The sequence below is a fragment of the Betta splendens genome, chromosome 5, assembly GCF_900634795.4.
Source record: "Betta splendens chromosome 5, fBetSpl5.4, whole genome shotgun sequence".
Classification (NCBI taxonomy): domain Eukaryota; kingdom Metazoa; phylum Chordata; class Actinopteri; order Anabantiformes; family Osphronemidae; genus Betta; species Betta splendens.
This window is the reverse complement of record NC_040885.2, coordinates 9,486,055-9,507,109: the sequence shown is the minus strand read 5'-3', so window position 1 is coordinate 9,507,109 and position 21,055 is coordinate 9,486,055. Positions and strand designations below refer to the sequence as shown.

The following is a 21,055-nucleotide window of genomic DNA, read 5'->3' as shown; positions in this document are numbered from 1 at the left end:
CTCACTACATCCCATTTTAGTTTATGAGTTTTATCCTCATAATAAAAAATGGCCATAGAAGCATTGTTCTGGAGAATCTTTTTGTTTCATTCACTGGTTTTATTTCTTACGAGTGCATAAAAGCGTAGTTATATACTGTTAGACCACGTCAGGACCTCTGCTACAACAGCTACTGCGTGTCCACAGTAGCTAAATCTCAGGATGTGTGGAAGTGGAGGTGCAGTATCAGTAAATAAATGCGTATCTGTTCAATATTAAAACGACAAAAGCTGTGTAGTTAGAATACTTGTTCTTTATTTGTTAGCATTTCACTTACTTAACCAATATTACAAGACTAATTTATGTCATCTGTATGTTAATATACAAATGGAATCTGAATGTGGAGGGTGGTTTGTTTACTGGTAGTCGTAGTGATGGTTTTAGTGACAGAGAACAGTTCTAAAGGAAATGAAGTTCAGACCTTCAAGTCAAATACCGTACAGTCGTTTACTGCTAAGGGCAGTACCAGCGCTTTTCTACGTTTTTTAAGCGTCTGTCACACTGTCACACTGCTATTGTTCGTTTCCTATGTGAAATGTGAACCCAAATACATGAAAGTGTCTTGGAGTTAAACGCTCCAATGTGTGCGTGTCAGACAGGGCTCAGCCTGTAAGAGACAGCGCCTCAGCTCCCTTCGTTCTAAACACTGTACAGAAGTCAGAATAACAGACGACTGGCAAACAGCTCGACCATCTAAAACACTGGTACTGCCCTCGAAGACATGTTATCTGTAACATTTACATAATGGTAATGGTGTCGGTGGTCCTCGTGCTCCCTCCTCCTCGTTCGTTATTCCGTGTCACAGGTTCAATCTTGAATGATGCAGACGTAACAAAAAAAATCCCAACTCAAAACCGGACACCTTGAAAGGCAGCGCACTGAATGACACAGAAATCTCCCTTCTGATCAGGCCAGGTCTCCTCCCGCTGCACGTTTCAGTGCAGGGCGTCAGGTTTTTGTCTGAGTCAATGTCTCCTCGTCGCGGAAATAGGAATGTTCTAGTGCGTTCAGGGCGGATATTCGTTTCAGGGGGTCAAAGGTCAGCATTTTCTGTGGGGAAATAAAGAACATTAGCGATTAGATCAACATCAGTTCATATCAGACCATGACACCAGAACATGAATCAGGGTCCAGGTAGGATGCGCTGTCATTAGGTTTGGACCGTGGCCTCCTCTCACCAGCAATAGTTGGGCCCCCGGCTCGTTTATTTCCGGAACGAAGTCGGCGATTGGACGAGGCGTGCGAAGGGGGAAGTTTTTCCTGGACAGCGTGACGTCGGTCGGCCACTCCTCCTCGGGCGGCAGCCCAATGACCCTGAAGCCACAGATCACACTCAGTTTGCATGACGCACGTCTTTCTCAGCTAAATAAGAAGGAGGAAACGGATTTGACGCTCACTCAAATATTTTCCCAAGTTGGTCCACTTCGGATTCTCCACAGAACAAAGGCCTAAGAAGGAAAGCATTAGTTAGACTGATGCCGGTTTGTTATTTACACGCCTGTCAGTGTTTGTGCATGGAGGGAAAACAGCTTTGACATAATCATATCACAGAATAGCTTTTATTCTCATATCTTCAATGCACAGTGTGGCTCCTAACAGCAGATGGCGCTGTATCACATCCCCCTGTTGATCGGTGCTGGGTCACGTTTCAGCTTTTTCCAGCTTTTTTGATTCTGACAGACATTTGCAGCTGCGCCTCTCTCTTTCGTATCTGCTCTGCTGACTCACTTGCGCCTGAACATCTCAGCGAAGATGCAGCCGGTGCTCCAGATATCAACAGGTGAGGCGTAGCTGGACTGTAGCAGCACCTCGGGGGGCCGGTACCACAGCGTCACCACCTGCGAGACGCATGCAGTCAGTCACAAGTGATAGTAACAACAATGGAAGAGAAGCTGACGACTAAATGCCTGTGAGTGAACCTGCAGAACACCGGAATGCAAATGAGTGCCCAGGTGGGTTCTTACCACGGGGGTGAGGGCCATGTGGCAGCTGTAGATCCGGGCCAGTCCAAAGTCAGCCAGCTTCACCTGACCCTGGCTGGTGACCAGGATGTTCTCCGGTTTCAGGTCTCTGTGCATCACGCGGTTAGAGTGAAGGAATGCAAGACCACACAGCAGCTGCCTCATCAGGTCCTGCAGTACACACACACACACATACACACATACAGGCATATTGAGACTAAATCATCTCTTCCTCCAGCTCTTCCGGTGGGACCCAAGGCCTGGTCCCTCCAGCGTGTCCTGGGTCTACCCCGGGGCCTCCTACCGGTGGGACATGCCTGGAGCACCTGCTCGGGGAGGCGTCAGGCGCCCGAGACTCCTCTGCTGGCTCCTCTCGACGTGGAGGAGCAGCAACTCTGCTTATTAGCGCTAACTCATTCGTTTTTGTCTCACCTTAATACGCTCAAGGGACAAGCCGGGAGACGGGGTTCGTTCAAGGTAGGTCTTAAGGTCCTGGTCCACGTGCTCAAACACCAGCGTGACCTTGGTCTCCTGGCCGGACCTCTGGGTGGCGCACACGTCCATGAGTCGGACCACGTTGGGGTGATCGAACTGCTCCAGCCGCCTCAGCAGGGCCACCTCTCGGACCGTGGAGACCGGCAGGCCGTTCTGGTCCGTCTGGACGCGCACGCTCTTCAGCGCCACAAACTTGCCGCTCTCCGTGTCGCGGGCCTTGTACACGGTCCCGTAAGCGCCTCCGCCGATCTCGGCCACCGGCTCGTACTGGATGCCGGCGGTGTGGGCCATGGCCGGCTGCGACTGCGAGGAAGCACGGAAACCGAACATCAACGTCCAAGAGCATGACACAAACGTGACATCATGGTGGCGACGGCACAAACCCTCTGAGCTGGACAAATAAAGTCAGGCCTGTCCTCACACTCACAATAACACTTTGCACAAGCTGAAATTTATTGTCGTTTTTGTCCAAACCGCTCATATCCGAAATTACCGCGCGCTCTTCAACAGCTGCGACTCCGAACGACCACAGAATCTATTTTGAGTCACGCTGCCAGCAGCCTGTCTCCGAGAGCCACCGCTGAAGTCGCTTTCAAATTCGCCAGCACCGCAACATGAAAGTTTTTTTTAGGTTTTGTTCATGTAAATTTATTCATGCTTTGGTATGAATAAAAGGACGGTGCCTTGTTATCTATAAGCTGTCATTCCGGGAATTCTCTGGTGCCTCGTCGGCTGCAGGATGCATCAGAGGGAGGCGGGGGAGGGGGGAGGGCGCTGACCCTCATCAGCGTCAGAGGACACGGGGTCCTCGGAGGCGACAGACAGTGCAAACGGGGAAGGGCTGCTCTCTCGCTCGTGTCCAATTTGTACAACGGGGCCGGGTCACGTTCACAGCTGCCCATTGACTCAAGGCGCCGACCTCTTCAGAGAAGCCACACGGGTCAGCAGACGTTTCCAACTACTACCAAACTACCTCCTCCTCGGTTTGCTGCGTCTCATCCACCGGCTCCATTCCGGCTCCGAGCCGCCACCATCCTACCTGTTCTTGCTCTTTGCTCAAGTCCCAACCTGTAAACTGCCAAACCAGTTCAGTAGTACGTCAGCACTTCTGATCGGCTCCTCGCCCCCAGTTCTCCCCATCAGAAGGATCACCAGACAATGATGCTATGGATGCATCATAGCGTGCTCTGTTTATGAGTCCTTCACCAGACTCCCCATTACAGGGATGGAAAGCACAGTTTGCTACACTGACTACATCATGAATAAGAGACAAAAAGCGCAGATTTCTTTCTGAACTTTCCATTTTTTTCATGTCTGTGTTTGTGCAATATCTCTCTTCTCAGATTAACAAAATCTCTGGTTTTCATGTTGACTTATCCTTCCTATCAACAAACACAATCCTCACCAGTGAAACCCAAGACAGAAGCACGTGGATAATAAGAATCACACGTCAGCCACATGTGTCGACGCTTGGCCTGCTTCAGCTCTGGTGAATGTTCATCTTTGTATCTTAAACCAAACATCTAAAAAGGACATTAACAACATACTTTACTTATCTTCTGTCCAACTCATCGTGTTGCTGAGAAACAAAACATTTAACCAGTGACTATGGGCTTGTAGACAACCGCTCCGCAATTAAAAACCAGCCTAACATGAATATGAATGGAGGTATTTAGTAGAGGGTTATTATAAATACGAGTTTAAGCAAACGGAAAGTAGACTGACATCAGGCTTATACTGGTTTTAATACAAATGAAGCCAAACCACAATTACTGAAGTGGTCAGTAGGAACTGTAGTTAATAGGAGGTAGCAATGTTGCATTATTCATGTTTAACACACCACATTTCTTCCTCTTACGCAATGAAAGTTGAGTCAGACCAAGACAAGAATCTGCCTACATTCCTGCATCTGCAACAAATACAAAGTCCCTGACTTTTCGGAAAATAAGACAAAACTCACCAAACATGATCACTGGCGTGTAATAATCTCATACTTTAATCTGAAACAACTACCACGTCTACGTGTTCTTCACTAAGATGCTTCATCTAGAGCCTACTGGTAATATAATTAATAAAGTTGTAATAACATGATATGCTCTTATATAATAAATGAGAGTTGACATGTATAGGACGCCCAGAAGAATTTTGTCTTTTTCAAACATTTTCCAAAGCTTTATGGTATAAACACTATGGTTAAGCACCACACATATACATATACCCGATTTAAAGTATAACCCAGTATAAAAGGACTCTGGAAGAAGCAAATCATCGGTGTGGCTGAGAATTGGCAAAAGACACGCGAAACAGGAGAAGCAGCATAAAACGAGAGGCCGAAATCAAAGATCTGCATGCATAAAAAAACCATTCAAATTAAAGCAGAGCGTGATTACTTTGGACTGCAACAAAACAAACATGGGGTTGTCACGAGGACAGTTATCCAGTTTGCAAATAAATGGACATAGTGTGATTGGCAGAGGAGGAAACACATCAAATATGTTTGCCCAAAATATTCACCAAGTCCCAGCTGACACAAGTGAGTAATTAGTCGGGCTAATTATTGTCCATTGGCAATTATTACAAACCAAACAATCAAAACATGAATCCAGAATTCAAATGACAATTGGTGACATTTGCATCTAAATATAAAGGTTTTAATTGGTCACATTTGTGCCGTCCACGGCTCAGGGTGAGCGTGCAGCTTTCCTCTGTGGGCGGACCACGCGCTGCGTGTCAGCGACTGTGGGAGGAAGCACAGTCACAAGGAGACCGAGAAAGCCTGAGATACGGTAAAGAGCGGAGGACGGGGGAGGAGGCCCGGTGGAAATGTCAAACAGCACCACAGTGGTTCCAAACGCGACTGTGCGTTACCTCAGACTTTATAAAGATATTGACCTTTAGAACCTGGCGTCACTTTGGCAAATGGGCCCTAGCGTGTTTTTCTTGACAGATATAGACGTTCTAAAGCCTCAGATCGTTGTGGTCCTCCTCCTCTGGTCCTGCAGGAAGTCGTCAGCCTCTGCTCGACTTGTCAACCAACCCCCCGTGGAGCAAACGGAACAGATGTTACAGATGTAAACACCTGGAGGCTCCACTGGCACCGCGGTCAGTAACCTAACGGCGCCTATTGCTCACCAGAACACCGTCAGCACCGATCAGCGGACCACCAGAACCGCACGCTCGCCTGTGACACGATACGGTGTTTGGGGTCAAATGGGCGGGGGCACGGACGAGCAGGCCAGACGGGCGGAACACTCCGCCACCCGACACGTGGTGCGCCTCCATAGCGCTCCTTTGTTAATTAAACTGCTGGAAAGTGAAGCAACAGGTCGCGCGCAGCTTCTCTCCGCGTCGGCGACGCGTTCACTGACGTGGCGGAGTTCGCGGACCCCCGCCCGTCGCCCGCCTTTCCTCCACGTATAACAACACATTACGCGTGGAAAGCGTCGCGTTGCGTGTGAGAAGCAGCCTCGGGTGCCGTGCTCACCTCGCCTGGTTCCTTTCTGGGCCAGGTCCTCTACGAGCAGAACATGCTCAGTGCCACGTATTGCCCTGGCTCCTGCAGAAACGGGTCCCGGGCGGCGGGCTGGGCTGGGCTCGGTTCGGTTCGGTGCTGACGTCCAGCGCCCAGCAGTGGATCCGGTGCGGAGGAGCCGACGCAGCGCTGTGATCTGGGCCTCCGCGGGGTCCGGCTGCCCTGCGCTCACACTGGGCTGCCTCGTCTCTTCCTGTTGCGTCCAACTCTGACGGAGGCGGAGCCAAAGCCTTCACCTCAACATCTTCCAAGCATTTAAAGCACTACCGAGGCCAAACAACGTCTGCTACAGTTGATAGGTTTAACAATAATATTATTATAGTGCAGGTAAGACCCATACTATGCTAGAGTAGAAACAAGTTTATACCACTGAAGTTCACCAGCCTCAACCTTTTGAATGCAGAACTACAGGTACTTGTATTGGGGATATTTACTTTATGTTACTGTATCAACCTTTGTAAATATATATATATATGTATATATATATATATATATATATATATATATATATATATATATATATATATATATATATATATATATATATATATATATATATATATATGTGTGTGTGTGTGTGTGTGTGTGTGTGTGTGTGTGTGTGTGTGTGTGTATATATATATATATATATATATATATATATATATATATATATATATATATATATATATATATACTGTGAGTGTCTACAAGAGGTAACGTGCATAAATAAGATGTGCTGGAACGATTTAATTAGTTATTAATTAGTTATTATATAAATTAGTCATTCACGCACAAACTACAAAACCTGCTTTTATTTATTTATATGCTGATATTTCTTTTCAAAATAAAAGCAATGAAACAGTGACACAAAAATGTGCAGATGATATTACGAATAGAATTGTAAAGATATTTCAGGAAAACAGAAATGACCCAGGAAGTAAACACAATAACCAACCTCATGTCTGCCTGCCTTTAGACCAGCAAGGTCTGGAAATAAAATCAAAGATGCTCAGCAGCAGTTCTTTCCTCAACAACAAATACATTTGGGACACGGGGCTTCGTGCTGTGGTGAGTGTCTGCCCAGCCACTGCTTCCTGCTGACTGCTAGAGGGGCGGAAAGGAGCCGCTGTGAGTCTTTGCACACACTCGGTGAGCAGTGGGATGCGCTACAGTGACAGTGGCCTGCAGACTGGAACGGTGGCTGGCACCAGCGTCTAGAACAGGGAAGAGCTCCTCTAAAAAGGCCGCGCCGCTCCGGGGCTCGCTGTCCGACCAGGAGACACGCAGAGGAAACACTGTGTAGCTCCGCCGTGGAGAGACTAAAGATTTGAAACATGGACGTTTCTGTAATGTATTCTGTCAAAATATATTACATGCAAAGATCACAATAAAAATACTTACAAATAGTGTTATAATACACTATTATTTGCTTAAATTATGAATATTATGTGTTTATTCTTCAGGTCGACTGCTTATAAATAAATGTAAGGGCCATAACATTAAAAATATGAATCCTCACTAAGGATTTAATCCTCTCACATGCAGACATTGTGGATAGTGATTATTTTGTAACGCTTATGTTAACATACAGACGAATTTATGAAAGCTTCTCTCTCTCCTCCCTCTCTCCCTCTCTCTCGCTCTCGCTCTCGCTCTCTCTCTCTCTCGCTCGCTCTCCCTCACACACACGGTCGACAGACGTGAACACGTGGTCTCCCCGTCACATCAACACTTTGGACAGCAGCCTCTCGCTCCTCTCCCCACTGTGGATGGAGATCCTCTGCTGTTTTAATGCCCCTGAGCTGCGGATGAAGACGCGTGGCGCTCTGCGGTCAAGTTTGGACCTCCCAGAGATGTAGGCGAGGAGGAGGCACAGCCTGCCCGAACCAGGCACGTCGCCACAGCTTCACGCGCAAAGCAGCCTTTTGTTTTTTGGTTTTCTTTCTGCTGGTTGACCAAGGCCCAAGGCTTGATTTGGGAATGGTGTGTTTAACAACCCGGAAGGGCCGTTCGCAGACCGCTCCGGGCTCGTCTTGTATTCGGGATCCATATCTGGCATCCTCCGTCTCCTCCTGATTTGTGGCGCAGAGATGGACGGGAAACCGGGAGAAGTGGCGGAGCCGCGAGTTGTCGAGGGTTTCTTTTATTGCTGCTCAGTATTTATCGGCGGCTAGGTTGGAAGTTGCAGCCGGGGCTGCGGGATGAGAGCGGCTCCATCCACGAGACACGCCACCAGCTACAGCGCGACGAGGAGGAGGATTCGGGAGGAGAGAGCGCTGGGCTGATGGATGCCACAGCGAGACAACAAAGGACGCGCGCTCGCCACCGTCTCGTTCCCTCCTCTCCGTAGATACACGGCAAACTCCGAAGTCGGATTAGACTTGGCTCCTAATAGGATTAAATATCAACCACATTAAATATCATGGTGATAAATAGACTCCAACGTTGTACTGAAAGCGGCTCCTGCTGATTTAAAGCATCGGGAGGGAGAACTGGATGAGGATGTAGGCATCAGAGGATGCTCCTGGACCCGGCCGACTTTCATGTTGGTCCCTGACAGCTCGTGGCTCCCAGCCTCCATTGAATCCTGAAAGAAAACGCCTCTGTCCATGAAGGATAATCCTTCCCTATTGGCTGGATTGCGGTGCACATGCTATAACAACAGGATATGCAAAGAGCTATGGGCTGATCTCATAGCCTATCATGTTTTTCCTTTTTTTTTTTGACCGAGATGTGTATTTTATTTGTTAGGATGTGAACTGTCTGCTTTTAGCCTATACCGAATGGTTCGGATGCAATAATAATAATAATAATAATAATAATAATAATAATAATAATAATAATAATAATAATAATAATGGACACTTAACACTTGAGCTACGGCTGTTTTGTGTCACAGAGCAGTTGTACCTGTGTAGTCAAACTGCCGAAGAATGTTTAAGTATCGGATCCGACTGTTTTTCAATGAACTCAAAGTGTTGCTACTGATGCGCTCCGGATCAAGCAGGGGGACTGCTACGAGCACAGACCCGGACACACACGCCAGCATGCGGGGGCTCGCCGTGAGAGGCTGCGGTTGGCCGCCGCTGAGCTGCTCCCGACGAGACGACGAGGAGGAATATTACGGCTCCGACCCGCGACCGCGCAGCCTGGCGTTCGAGGACGCGGATGGAGCCAAGTCGCAGGGAGAGAGCCTGGACGCCGCGTCCCTGCCCAGCTTCTCGGAGAGCGGCATGCGGTCGCCGCAGTGCCGGATCTGCTTCCAGGGACCGGAGAAGGTAAGGCTGGTCAAGAGAGGCGTCGGTGTGGAGGCACGCGCGTCACGGCGGCACCTGCGCCTCCCACGGTTCGGGTTTAGACGCCTGGGCTCGTGGAGGCGCTTCGGAGCACGTGGCGTTCAGGTGGAGGAAGCGTCCGCCAAGTTCTGGGAGACCACGCACCTCGAAGCCCCTCAGCTTCTCCACCTATTATTTATTGACTGAAAGGTGCACTCGGTTCAAAAATAAGCTGACAACGACTTTTGGTTCAATAGTTTGAATTAATTTGCAATAACAGGAGTTTTTGTGGCACTAGTTGGTAAATGCCAGAGGCTTTTACAAAAACAGCCGTTTGCAGGCTGAGTGGCAGCCCTCAGTCATCAGAACTGACCTGTGTGTAAAACCCGTGGCTTGTACCATCAGCTGATACATTAGTCAGTAATGGGCACGATCAAATAGTTTCAGTGTGCACCAGTGTGAAGTGAAATCTATGTTTATAAAGGCCAAAAACAAAATTCACTGAAATGTCAATGGGCAGATGAAGAGCATCAGATGCTGAGAGAAGCAGCAGGAGGTTAAAGCCAGTTGAGTGAAATCCTCCTGGAAGCTTCAGCATCTGATGCACAAAATTAGATCATTTGAAATAAATAAAATAACAGAAGGAGAAGAGTTTCAGACAATGATGTCCCATAAAGGACCGTTCTCAGCAGTTGCTCGTTCTTGCTGATGCTGAGTAAAGGAGTTCAATAACGTGATGGACTCTTCAGTAGGAATCGTTAATGCGCGAGTCAAACCTTTGATCGCAGCTTTGGGCTACGGGGAGTTCACGCACAGTACAGCTCGAGCGTTCGCTGCTCACGCGAGGGCTCGTGTACGTTTTTGTGCTTGTATTTTTACCGCTACCCTCATCGTTGTCTGAGCCGTGGACGCCTGAGCGCGTCGAATCGGGCAAAGTTGCTCCTGGAGAGAGCCACGATTCAATTAATTAAAGGAAAATCAAATGCATCACCCGGAGGCTGACAGAAAACAAAGACGGGCGCGAGCGATGTCGGTCCGAGGGCCTCGGGGAATCTCGCGCTGATAACGGGAACCTGCACCACATGCCTCGTGATTCCTTTCGTGGATGGTGGCATTTGAGGAACGCGCGACGCGTCTCACGCTATTACAGCCTGCTTTTGATCTGTCTGCAGCGCAGGAGTGATTATCAGGCGCAGCTCCTGAACACGTCGCAAACAAAATGATCTACGGGAGCTGCTCGTTTCCTTTATCTCCAACGGCTCCTAAAATATCTTCGTGACAACGAGGAGCGGTTGCTTTCCACAGTTTGTTGGAAACAACATTTCCCAGGAATTCTGAATTCTGTCGTGTGATGGCGCCAGTCTTTTCCCCAAGTGTGCAAATCTGAGATGTAATCAGTGCCACAATTTATATAAATGCATGGATTTCATTAGATCAATTAACATGTAAACGGCATTCAATCACAGCCACGAGTTTTTTTGGAAAGGTGGAAATGCGCACATCTCACACACTTTTCTGGCAATCCTTGCTCCGAACTGTTTGCCATTTAAAAACCCACAGTCTGCCTTAGAACACTAGAATGCGAGGAGTGCTGGATTCCAGTTTGGCCATTCATGTCAACAAGGTCACGCTCTCCTCGCCGTCAAATAAAGCCTTGCGTCCGAAGGCCTTTGTGAATGTCCGTGTCATGCAGTGGCTGGTTGTGTCCTGCAGGGGGAGCTGCTGAGCCCCTGTCGCTGTGACGGCTCCGTGCGCTGCACTCACCAGTCCTGCCTTATCCGCTGGATCAGTGAGAGAGGCTCCTGGAGCTGCGAGCTCTGCTACTTCAAGTACCAGGTCCTGGCCATCAGCACTAAAAACCCACTGCAGGTACAGTCTGCGTGCGTGGACGGAGTTCCTGCAGGTCAACAATGTTTTCATTATATTTAGATATTAGATTATGCACATTTGAAGATTCATTATAACAAATCTATGAGGGGCTGCACGTGGACAGTAGATAGAAGGACCGTAGCAGCAGATTCTTCATCTTCTTGTTCTTTCTTTTTGGTTCTGTGCCTGTTTCTAGTGGCAGGCTATCTCTCTGACTGTGATTGAGAAGGTGCAGATTGCAGCCATCATCCTGGGCTCCTTGTTCCTCATCGCCAGTATCTCCTGGTTAGTGTGGTCGTCTCTCAGCCCCTCAGCCAAGTGGCAGCGGCAGGACCTCCTCTTCCAGATATGCTACGGCATGTACGGTTTCATGGACATAGTTTGTATAGGTAGGGCAGATGCTCGGACACTTAGATGAGACAAACCCTCTATCAGTCTTTGGCTTTTTAAACGTAACCCTTTGTTGATTCGTCCAGGTCTCATCATCCACGAAGGCTCGTCGGTGTACCGGATCTTTAAGCGCTGGCAGGCGGTGAACCAGCAGTGGAAGGTGTTGAATTATGAGAAAGCGAAGGACGTAGATGACCCTATCAGTTCCAGCAGTAAAGACGCGGGGCGTGTTGAGAGGACCTCTTCTCACGCCGCCGCCGACAGCGGGCAGCGGGCGGGTCGGCACGTCAGGACTATTCTCCACCACCACTGTGGCTACACTATTTTGCACATCCTCAGCCAGTTGAGGCCCAGCAGCCTGCACAATGCCAACCACGAAGTGGTCATGAGGGTGACCACTGTATGAAACTGGGCGGCGCACACGCACATGCGAATGTCCCTCGATGTCTGAAGGGAAGAGAAAAGTGTTCATTTGGATTTTCAACACTTAACTGGTCGTTGCAGACAACGTCTAGTCACATTTCGTCTGCAGCTTCTCACTGAATTTAAAGAAAGAAAATGTTCCGGGGTTTTTGACAAAGGCAGAATTTTGCAGTGTTATGGGAGATTTTAGAAACTGTGAAAACACAACAAAGACAATGAAAAATAAAACAATTTTGAAAAGAAACAGCTTTATTACATAAAGCAAACATTTTTACCAACTTGACAAATGTTTTAAAATGTCACTGTACTGTTTCACTTTCTAAATAACAAAAAAATTGTTGATTCTAAGTCCAACTGTATTGGAGAGTTTGATGATGAAAATGACTGTGACGTTCATCACTATGGCCCCAGACCCTAATGTTGCAATGACTTGGTAGATCTGAGCCTGATGTCTCAGGCCACATTCCAGAGCTCCAAACATCCTCCCTAAAACATATCCTCCAAGTACAATTTGTGTCTTCAAGTAAACCTTTTGTTCGTCTCAGAGAAAAACTGAGCTTTTTTATGTCGGTGCAACAACATGGATTTATTAATGTGACATGTGCATTGGTAGAATTACACACATCTCACAAGTAAGGAAATAATAAAGAACATGTTATGGGAAGTTTGCCATATTAAAGTACTTACCTATCCTGTGAACTCACCCCTTTACCAACCCTTGACAATAAACAACCAGATTTCTGCCTCTCTGATGGATATTTGTTTAAAATGTCCCATCTCAGCATCACACCATTTCCAGATGCTAAAATCAATACTGCATTTTCTCTTTTTAACCCATATTGTACCTTATTTGTTTAATTTTGAAATGTCTATAAAACTGACAAGAATCATCATGTGTTGGCATTACAGAAGTGATGGACCCAGGTAATGTGATGTGCTGTGATATAAACATAACTGAAAACTATTTCTCAAACTAAACTGCAACATACAATAAATCAAAGGGCTTTTGTGCTTAGAGCTACTTTGCACTGTGGTTGGGGTAATTCGTACATCAGTATAAAACACAACAAACTTTCTTCCATAGGTTTTTAGGATTTAAAGCGACTGCATAACTATTTTCTCTTTCAAGATTCAGGACCTACAAATATTTGCATTAACAGGTTATTAGTTTCATACTTATGAAGTCTGGCTTTGTGTGCTTGAATTAGATTTCTACCTGTTGTGACACCTAATGTGACATGTTGCTTTGCTTCCAAATCTCCAATTCTTAATGATTGTTGCATGCATTTGAAAAACAGATGAAGGACAATTACAAAACAAACTTGCAACGGTCTCTTGAAGCGTTCGTATGGTTGAGCAAACATGGCAACCCAGAGGCGCGTGATGACGTATGTTCTGACGTATAAACGCTGCGACCCATTCGCTGCGAACAAAATAAACGTGATTTCCATGTTAGCGGAGAACTCAAGATAACTTAGGCTCATTTAATAACGAAGTGAAGGATCGAACGTTGTTGGGAGTGAAATCTGATTTTGATTCCAACATGAGTTCGTCAATGCCCCAGAAGCGGTACTACAGACAACGTGCCCATTCAAACCCGATGGCGCACCACACGTTTGATTAGTGAGTTGTGTTTATGTCTAACTTTAATACATGACAGTACAGTAAAACACTTGAAGAATGTAATTGCTACTAACCAAGTTAACTGGCAACAAGTTATTAACCAACTGGATATAGAATAGAGCATGTTAGAGGGTTGGTCTCAATATAATGTATATTACCAGTCTTACATATTTACAGTACATATTATTATCAAAGGATTTCGAGAGTGTGGAGACACAAGGCATAAGTGTGTGGGCAGGATTCTGTGATGGATCGCGGGTTAAGGAATATTTCCAAAACTTAGTGTCCGTAAAAACATTTCACTGATGAAGCCACAAATAAACATGATCAAGAAATGCTGCAAAAGCACATATTTAACATGGTGCTTGGCAAAAGCTACAATTTCTTATTGAAAGCCATGGGCGGCATCCTCTGGGATAAGTAGAAGTGGAGCCTTCTAGTTAGTCACATTGAACAATTGCATCTCAATATTAAATAGTGTATTTAGTGGAATATTATGCCTGTGTTTCTGGAGAACACCAAATCACATTTAACACAAAAACCTGGGTCTCCTCCTCAGCCCTGTGTGTCCTGGAGAAATGGACTGGTCCCAACTTTACCCAGAATTCTTCACTGGGGACCCGTCTCAGAAGGAGATCCCCAGAGTTGAGTTTGCAGACATTGGATGTGGATATGGGGGACTTTTAGGTAGTTACATGCCCATGCAAATATAATAATTTATTTTTTTATTTATCTGCATTCATGACCATGTTTTTTGTCCTTTTAGTGGAATTATCTCCACTGTTCCCCGAAAAGCTCATGCTGGGATTGGAGATCCGGGTGAAAGTGTCTGACTATGTTCGAGATCGAATCCAGGGACTACGGGCTTCTGAACCTGGAAAATATCAGAACATTGCCTGCCTTCGCAGCAACGCGATGAAGTACCTCCCCAACTTCTTTCTGAAAGGACAGGTAGGTCTGCATCTGATAAACCAGAGCATTTGTTCGTAAACATACTCGTCTTCAGGAGGTGAATTCTGCCATTTTCTTACCCACAAGAGCTAAAACAAATGATAAAGGGCCCTGTGAGCTGTAGATGTGGTGAATGACAACTTTATTCATCCTTATGCACAGACGGGCTTTAATGGCCAATAATTACTTGGCACTGCCAAGGAACAAAGACGACACAAGGCCCAATTTTGTGGACCGAAGCTAATTACTTCCCCCACGTTCACATATGGACTGAATTTATTTATGTAATTCCTTTATGTATCCAAGAATTCACAACAATGGGCTCCTTGACTGACATGCAAGTTAAGCATAGAGCAGTGCGAGACCTAATTCACCCGTTCCAATTAGCTGCATTAGTCTATGGCTTGTTGAAACTCACCTTATATTACACAGTGGGCTCAGTGTAGCAGGTACAACGCAACGTTAAAGAACCGTCACCTCAGACGCCCTGAGCGAGCATAAACGCACAAATGAACGCAGGAGGGTAATTGCTGTAACACTGACACATTTATAGTGGAGCCATTACGTAGGTGTTTCATTTAAAAGCACATGCGGTTATTTAATGTTCTAAATCTTATACAATATCGGTGTTATTTATGAAGCATAGTTCCTCTCAGGATTGAAGTCACTTAGAGAACGATACAGTTTAGGCAAAGATGCTTAAAGATTGCTTTTAATTCATCTTTTAATTTGGAAAATTATACCCAATATGAAAGTTTTTAAACTTTAGTATCAGCTGACTTTCTCACTCATGATTTGAACAAAACTGTATCTTCTGTATGTGTGTGTGACAAACATTTGCTTTTCATTCTTTCTTGTAATCCTAAAAATAGTTCAAAGTGATTTTCCTTCCTCCACACGCATTGAAGTGGCGCCTGAGGCTGCAGCTTTCCCTCGTTATTATCCCCACGTCTATCTGTCTGTACCTGACTTTATTTATTTTACTAACAAAAAAGGTGGCTGGGAAGGTTTTTAATGTGGTATCCACACGAATATCAATGGGGCCTGCACATTTACAAAAACAGGGAACTGGGAAACTTTATGGAAAATAATCGAGAAGGGAAATTCCCATTTTACCATTTGTGGTTCTTAAATTCCAACCACAAAATATTAAGGAGGAGACATGTCTGATGGCGTTTGTGCAGTTTACTAATAATAGCATCAGAGTCAACACAAATACAAAGAAAAGGATTGATGTCTTGTGTAGTAATGAAACCCTTTTACTTGCTAAAACTTAGTGAGCCAGAACAGAACTTTCTCCCCAAAGGTCAGGTTCTGCTTTAGTTTCCACTGCCCTCGACTGCCTGGAGACTTAATGTAAAGGTAGGTGGTTAGTGTTGAATCAAGATCCAGGCACTTGTAGTGTTAGAGGTTAGGGGCATGATCATATAACAATTAGCAAACTAACAATTTATTCACTCTGTCTTTCAGCTCAGCAAGATGTTTTTTCTCTTCCCCGACCCCCACTTTAAGAAAACCAAACACAAATGGAGGATCATTAGTTCCACGTTGTTGGCAGAGTACGCCTACACGCTGAGAGTTGGGGTGAGCACACGAGTCAGACTTGTTGCAGCTGCTAAAATGCTGCGATTATAAACAGAAATTCTTCTTGAAGTGATTCACCGTAAAATGTCCTGCGTTTGCCTCAGCCTCTGGAAGACGAGGCCATGTTTTATGTCAAAATGTGAAATGACAGGATGCGCTGCTACTACATTTGGGTTGTTGAGTGCAGGAAGTGTCGGCCAATGATTCGTTTAGGCTCCTCCAGACTCAGACAAGCGTCTTTGAGGCTTCCTGTGAAAGTCAGGCTGTACCAGCTTCCTGCTGATTCACACAGTATACGATGTGAAACACAACAGCTTCTTTTATTGAACATGCTCATTTCTAAAGCACGTAGGTGTGTGTTAATGACAAAAGGTTGCTAGTCGTTCTGATTTGCACCTAAACAGGTGTGATTAACATGAACCAGATAAGGCACCTTTGTCCTGGTTTCCCTGAAATTAAAAGACAAAGTGTTGACGTGCACCGATGTGGAAACCTTTGCCATTCCTGAGTTTTCTAAGAAACTCCAGTTCTAGTAACGTTATCTGTTCAGCCTGCAAAGCAAACTGCAGGCATGGAGGTGAGTGACCTCTGTCTGTGGGTTATTTTTATCGTTTGAGCACAGACCTCTGCACTGCAGAGATGAGGAAACTCAGACTGGACTGTGTTCGTGACCTCCCTCTGTTTGTCTGGTCTCGTCAGGGTTTGGTCTACACCATCACAGATGTGGAGGAAGTTCACATCTGGATGGTGAAGCATTTCACAGAACATCCTCTGTTCACTCGTGTCACAGAAGAGGAACTGGTATGTGAATTTGGAGCCGCCAGTAATGTGTTGAATTTTTTTGTAATCTATTTTAGTACTAATACTATACACTAATTACTAAGTAATAAATACTATGACTGCAGTTATAAAAACTATAGTGGTTACTATTTGCTGCTGCCGTAAACATAACCATGTTTAATGTCATTTTGTCAGGTTGATGATGTCATCATAAGTCGTTTGGGAACCTGCACAGAGGAAGGAAAGAAAGTGCAGCGAAACGGGGGAAAGAATTTTCTGGCTGTTTTCCGGAGGATCGAAGAGTCCGATTAACAGTTTGGACACAAGAGACTGAACAAGAACAAGACCCCAGACACTGGGGCTTATTCTCCCAGCAGACGACCGATACTTCTCTTTATTTCATTATTGTACATCATTACTGATTATCTGTCTGAGTTTTATTTTGGACATGTTGTGTATTTCACTTTCTTTTCTAGATTGGCCAAGAAAAATAAACTGTAAAAGAATCTGTTTCTATAAGTTGTATGTACAAACAAAAGGTTGTGAACCAATGTAAAATTTACGCAAGGCAAGAAATTTCAGAACAATGTCACTGAATACAAAGTTGCAAAGACTTGGAATATGTCATGGAAGCAGTTAGGAGGTTGCTTGGTACATTTCTGGTTCTTATTTGTGGTGTTGTTTGGTTTCTTTTTGGCAAACTAAACAATGCTGTGATGGGTTTCCTGTTGAGCTGTAAATTCCTGCAGTAAACCTACCTCTAATGAACGTACAGTGTACGAGGTAAATAAGCAGAAATAGGTGAAATTAAAGGGGAAAAGCTGCAACTGTGATTTTGCCTGGAGGTTCTGTTTGGCAGAGTGATCCAGTTAGAGGGCTGCACTTGGAAACCACCTCCATGACTTGACTCTATGGACCAGATGCGAAAAACTTTTTTAGTTACTTTTAAGAGGCCTTTTTAGCTACAGAACATTGAACATATGACTGAAGTTTAGGCCTCCGGCTTGAAAACATTGCCACTTTGATCATGTCTTTATTATAACTAGTGCATTGGAATTTTATACCTGATATTTCAGTGTTGTTTTACAGCATTGGTGCCTGAATGTGACATCATTTTGACCTCTCACTGGGGTAAACTGTGGTCAGGGGTTAAATTACTGTGAACGTCTGTCAGAACCAGTGGTTCGTACTCCTTTTTTTCCGCACCCTCTCGTTTTCAAAACACAGTGAAGCCAATTCTGTCAGCTGCAAAACTATCTAGCACAAATATATGATTTGCATCCAGTATTGAAAGCAAAATGCAGCAACTACAAACACGCAGCAGTGACGCTGTCGAGAAGCTGTTGTTCTGTTATCACTTATTGTTGCCATGTGGCAGGAACGCCGTGCAACATTTTGGTACCGTCACATCATCAAACAACGGTTTAATTGAAAGCACCGAAAGGAAACTTAATTATTAGCATTTGGCAGCACTAGTAAAACCTGAAGCGATGGGGATGTTGCCTTTGCTTCATTCCCAAGGAATCCATTGCATCTGGAGGTCGGAGCGTTATTGGGGTCAAAGGTTAATCCCCCTATGAGTGTGCTCACTGAGACAGCTGTCTGCAGAACCTAAATAGCCTCCAGACACTTTTCTCATTAAATCATAATAAAAACAAAGTGCTCAGACGTTCGTCGGTGATTTCATTGTCACCTCTCGTTCGTCAGTGCAGGTGATCTCGCTTCCTTCAGCACATCAGGCACTGGTGTAAAAGGCTCAGGTTCAGATAAATAAGAACATGAACATTTTACTGAAGCTCTTTAAAGGTGCTTGGTTACATGGTTGCAGACTATTACGTTTGAACAGCATCATGCTGGATGTTTCCTATTCCGTTGCCTTCGGTTTAAGCGAACAGGAAAGGAAATAAATAGCAAAAATATAAAATAAATATTACTGATGATGGTTTGTTCCAATGTCAGACTCCTCCGTTGTTAACAATGAAACCATACGTACATTCTATAAACACAGTCATGTGAGTATTTTCCTGCTTTTGGACAGTGACACTTACCTTGACCCTTCGTTTCCAACCTGATCCTCGTTGATGTTGCATCTTTGCTGCCTTGCTCAAATCTCTGACCCCAGACTTCACAGAAACTCCTGACTCAGTGCCTTGTGCAGCTCTAACGAGCTGCTGAGAGTCTCCACAACCACATCAGAGTGACTCTGCGACGCTGCGGGCTTGAATACGGCATCAGATCCTTCCTGGTGTGGAGCAAACCCGTCCTCACCTGCCCGGACCTCTTATCTGCAATTACTTTGTCACGTCTAGAACTAAAATAGTGTGAAATTAATTCAATCAACCCACAGCTCAGTTTCATTTACTGTACATCATCATGGCATCATCAACATCACCTCTGCCTTTACTGCACGTCCTGTTTTGATTTTAGGTCCAGATCATGATCAGTTATGAGAAATGATTGGAACATTTCAAAGTAAACTTTGCTGCTGATAGACGCCAGTAATTAATGAGGCGCAGAACAGATGTGGCCTCTCTAACTGTTGACACCTGCTGCTCATGACTTAATGGCTGCTCCATTACTTAATTCAGCTTTGCTGACTGGCCCAATAAGACACAATGCCAAGTAGTCGTGTCACGTCTGGACCTGTGTGCGTTGAATAAGCTGCCTTTTATATAATGCACGAAGCGAAATCCTAGCTTGTGATAAAGTCGCTGGGTTTTATTTGACTTTATCATGTCATTGATTTCACCTTAGGAACAAGGTTAGGTCCATTCTGTGCTGGTGATCGGTGTCCTCAGAGGCTAAACCGCTGTAGCTCCTCAAGCTTCTCTCATAAATTGCCTTTTAGAGGTCCAGTGTGTGCTCAGGTGTGACACTATATATAGAATCAACAGTTACGAAGGCTATAAACTACATGTTCATGTCATAAGTCACTGCAGACCTACGTTTACTGGGTAATTAAGCTTTAACCAGTCGTACGTTTGCTGTCACTGTGGGGCACTTAGAACTTAGAATAAAAGCTAGAACAATAAGTTAGAAATGTGCTTTAAATCTAAAAGGGTCCTTTACCACATATTTAACACCTGGATTACATAGTGTTTGTTTAAAAAAAGGCTCAAACCTGATGAATTGCCAGAAACACCAGCATTCAGCCACTTTTATTGCTGTGTTGTTATTCCTCATCCTCACATGCCCTGAGCCCACAAGCGTTCGCTTGGCATTTGCCAACTTACAGTGTATATAACTTTTATATGTATATTTTATAGTTTCTGTAGAGTTAGCTGTTCCGCAGCTTGTTGTTATTGGCGCGATTTTGTGGCCGAGCACGCGTGAAAGTTAGCGTTTTTAATGAACCGTTTTATGAATTCAGGGCTTTAAATGCAGCACGAAGCCGTTAAACGTAATGGATGCGTGACGCTGACTTCTTCACGTAATACGGACGCAGACGCGGCTTCAAGTAACAGCTTTCACTAATATCATAGCATCATTCTGAAACCTTCCCGTTGGTGCCGCTGCAGCAATTTGGCTGCGGGACAAATATGAGCGCGGAGCGTGACCTAATGCACAGGGGCCGTTTAAAGCAGCCTGACTGAGGGCCAACACAAAGCCGTTCATGTGTGTGTGTGCGGAGTCGCTTCAAGCGCCACCCAGACAGGTCGTCTGGAGCCGTGAACTCCTCACAGTCTGGGGCCGTGTGGGTCTTACCTCCGGGCTCGGGGCCAATGCGGCGAAGGGAAATGCCTGCGAGACGGTCCCCGCCATTCTGTACCATGAGCTCCACAAAGGGGCCATTCTTTCCTTATGATGTTTTTCATAATCAATATGAATCCCCTGTTTCTCAGGCGGGGTCGGATTAATTAAAAACGCCTGCTTTGGGAGAGGGGGGGGGGGGGGTTGTTTTGTGTCAGCACCGTGTGTGGTCTTCAATTTCCAGGCTGCTGGACCTGAAGCTGGACCTGAAACTGGACCCCGGGGCCTGAGCTGCAGAGCCAGAGAATCATGGGACGGAGAAGTCGACGGGAGCTCCCCTCGTGACACGAGGCGACTGTAAAATATTGTCTGTTTACACTGCGTTGCGTCAGGCGTCTCCTCACAGAGCGGACCTTCGTCGCACGCGGTGCTGTGAATTTCAGAGGTCGCTGTTTATCTTT

The 21,055-nt window shown here is 45.5% G+C and overlaps 3 protein-coding genes across 3 annotated transcripts; 2 read left to right on the top strand and 1 right to left on the bottom strand.

Moving 5' to 3' along the window:
- Positions 1-272: 272 nt before the first annotated feature.
- Positions 273-6,239, bottom strand: cdk4 (cyclin-dependent kinase 4). The gene is made up of 7 exons (XM_029150627.3): positions 5,980-6,239; positions 2,433-2,798; positions 2,004-2,171; positions 1,768-1,877; positions 1,437-1,487; positions 1,218-1,353; positions 273-1,089 (listed from the first exon to the last, which is right to left on the bottom strand). Exons 2-7 carry the CDS (start codon positions 2,784-2,786, stop codon positions 988-990), a joined length of 921 nt encoding a protein of 306 aa, XP_029006460.1. The 5' UTR covers positions 2,787-2,798; positions 5,980-6,239; the 3' UTR covers positions 273-987.
- A 1,477-nt stretch (positions 6,240-7,716) lies between these two features.
- On the top strand, positions 7,717-12,983 carry LOC114855915 (E3 ubiquitin-protein ligase MARCHF9-like). Its single transcript, XM_029151443.3, has 4 exons — positions 7,717-9,287; positions 10,998-11,153; positions 11,350-11,542; positions 11,630-12,983. The coding sequence occupies exons 1-4, from the start codon at positions 8,943-8,945 to the stop codon at positions 11,947-11,949; spliced, it is 1,014 nt and encodes a 337-aa protein (XP_029007276.1). The 5' UTR covers positions 7,717-8,942; the 3' UTR covers positions 11,950-12,983.
- A 379-nt stretch (positions 12,984-13,362) lies between these two features.
- mettl1 (methyltransferase 1, tRNA methylguanosine) lies at positions 13,363-17,412 on the top strand. The gene is made up of 6 exons (XM_029151445.3): positions 13,363-13,589; positions 14,149-14,276; positions 14,356-14,540; positions 16,011-16,124; positions 16,824-16,925; positions 17,100-17,412. The coding sequence occupies exons 1-6, from the start codon at positions 13,510-13,512 to the stop codon at positions 17,214-17,216; spliced, it is 726 nt and encodes a 241-aa protein (XP_029007278.1). The 5' UTR covers positions 13,363-13,509; the 3' UTR covers positions 17,217-17,412.
- The last annotated feature ends 3,643 nt before the right edge of the window (positions 17,413-21,055 follow it).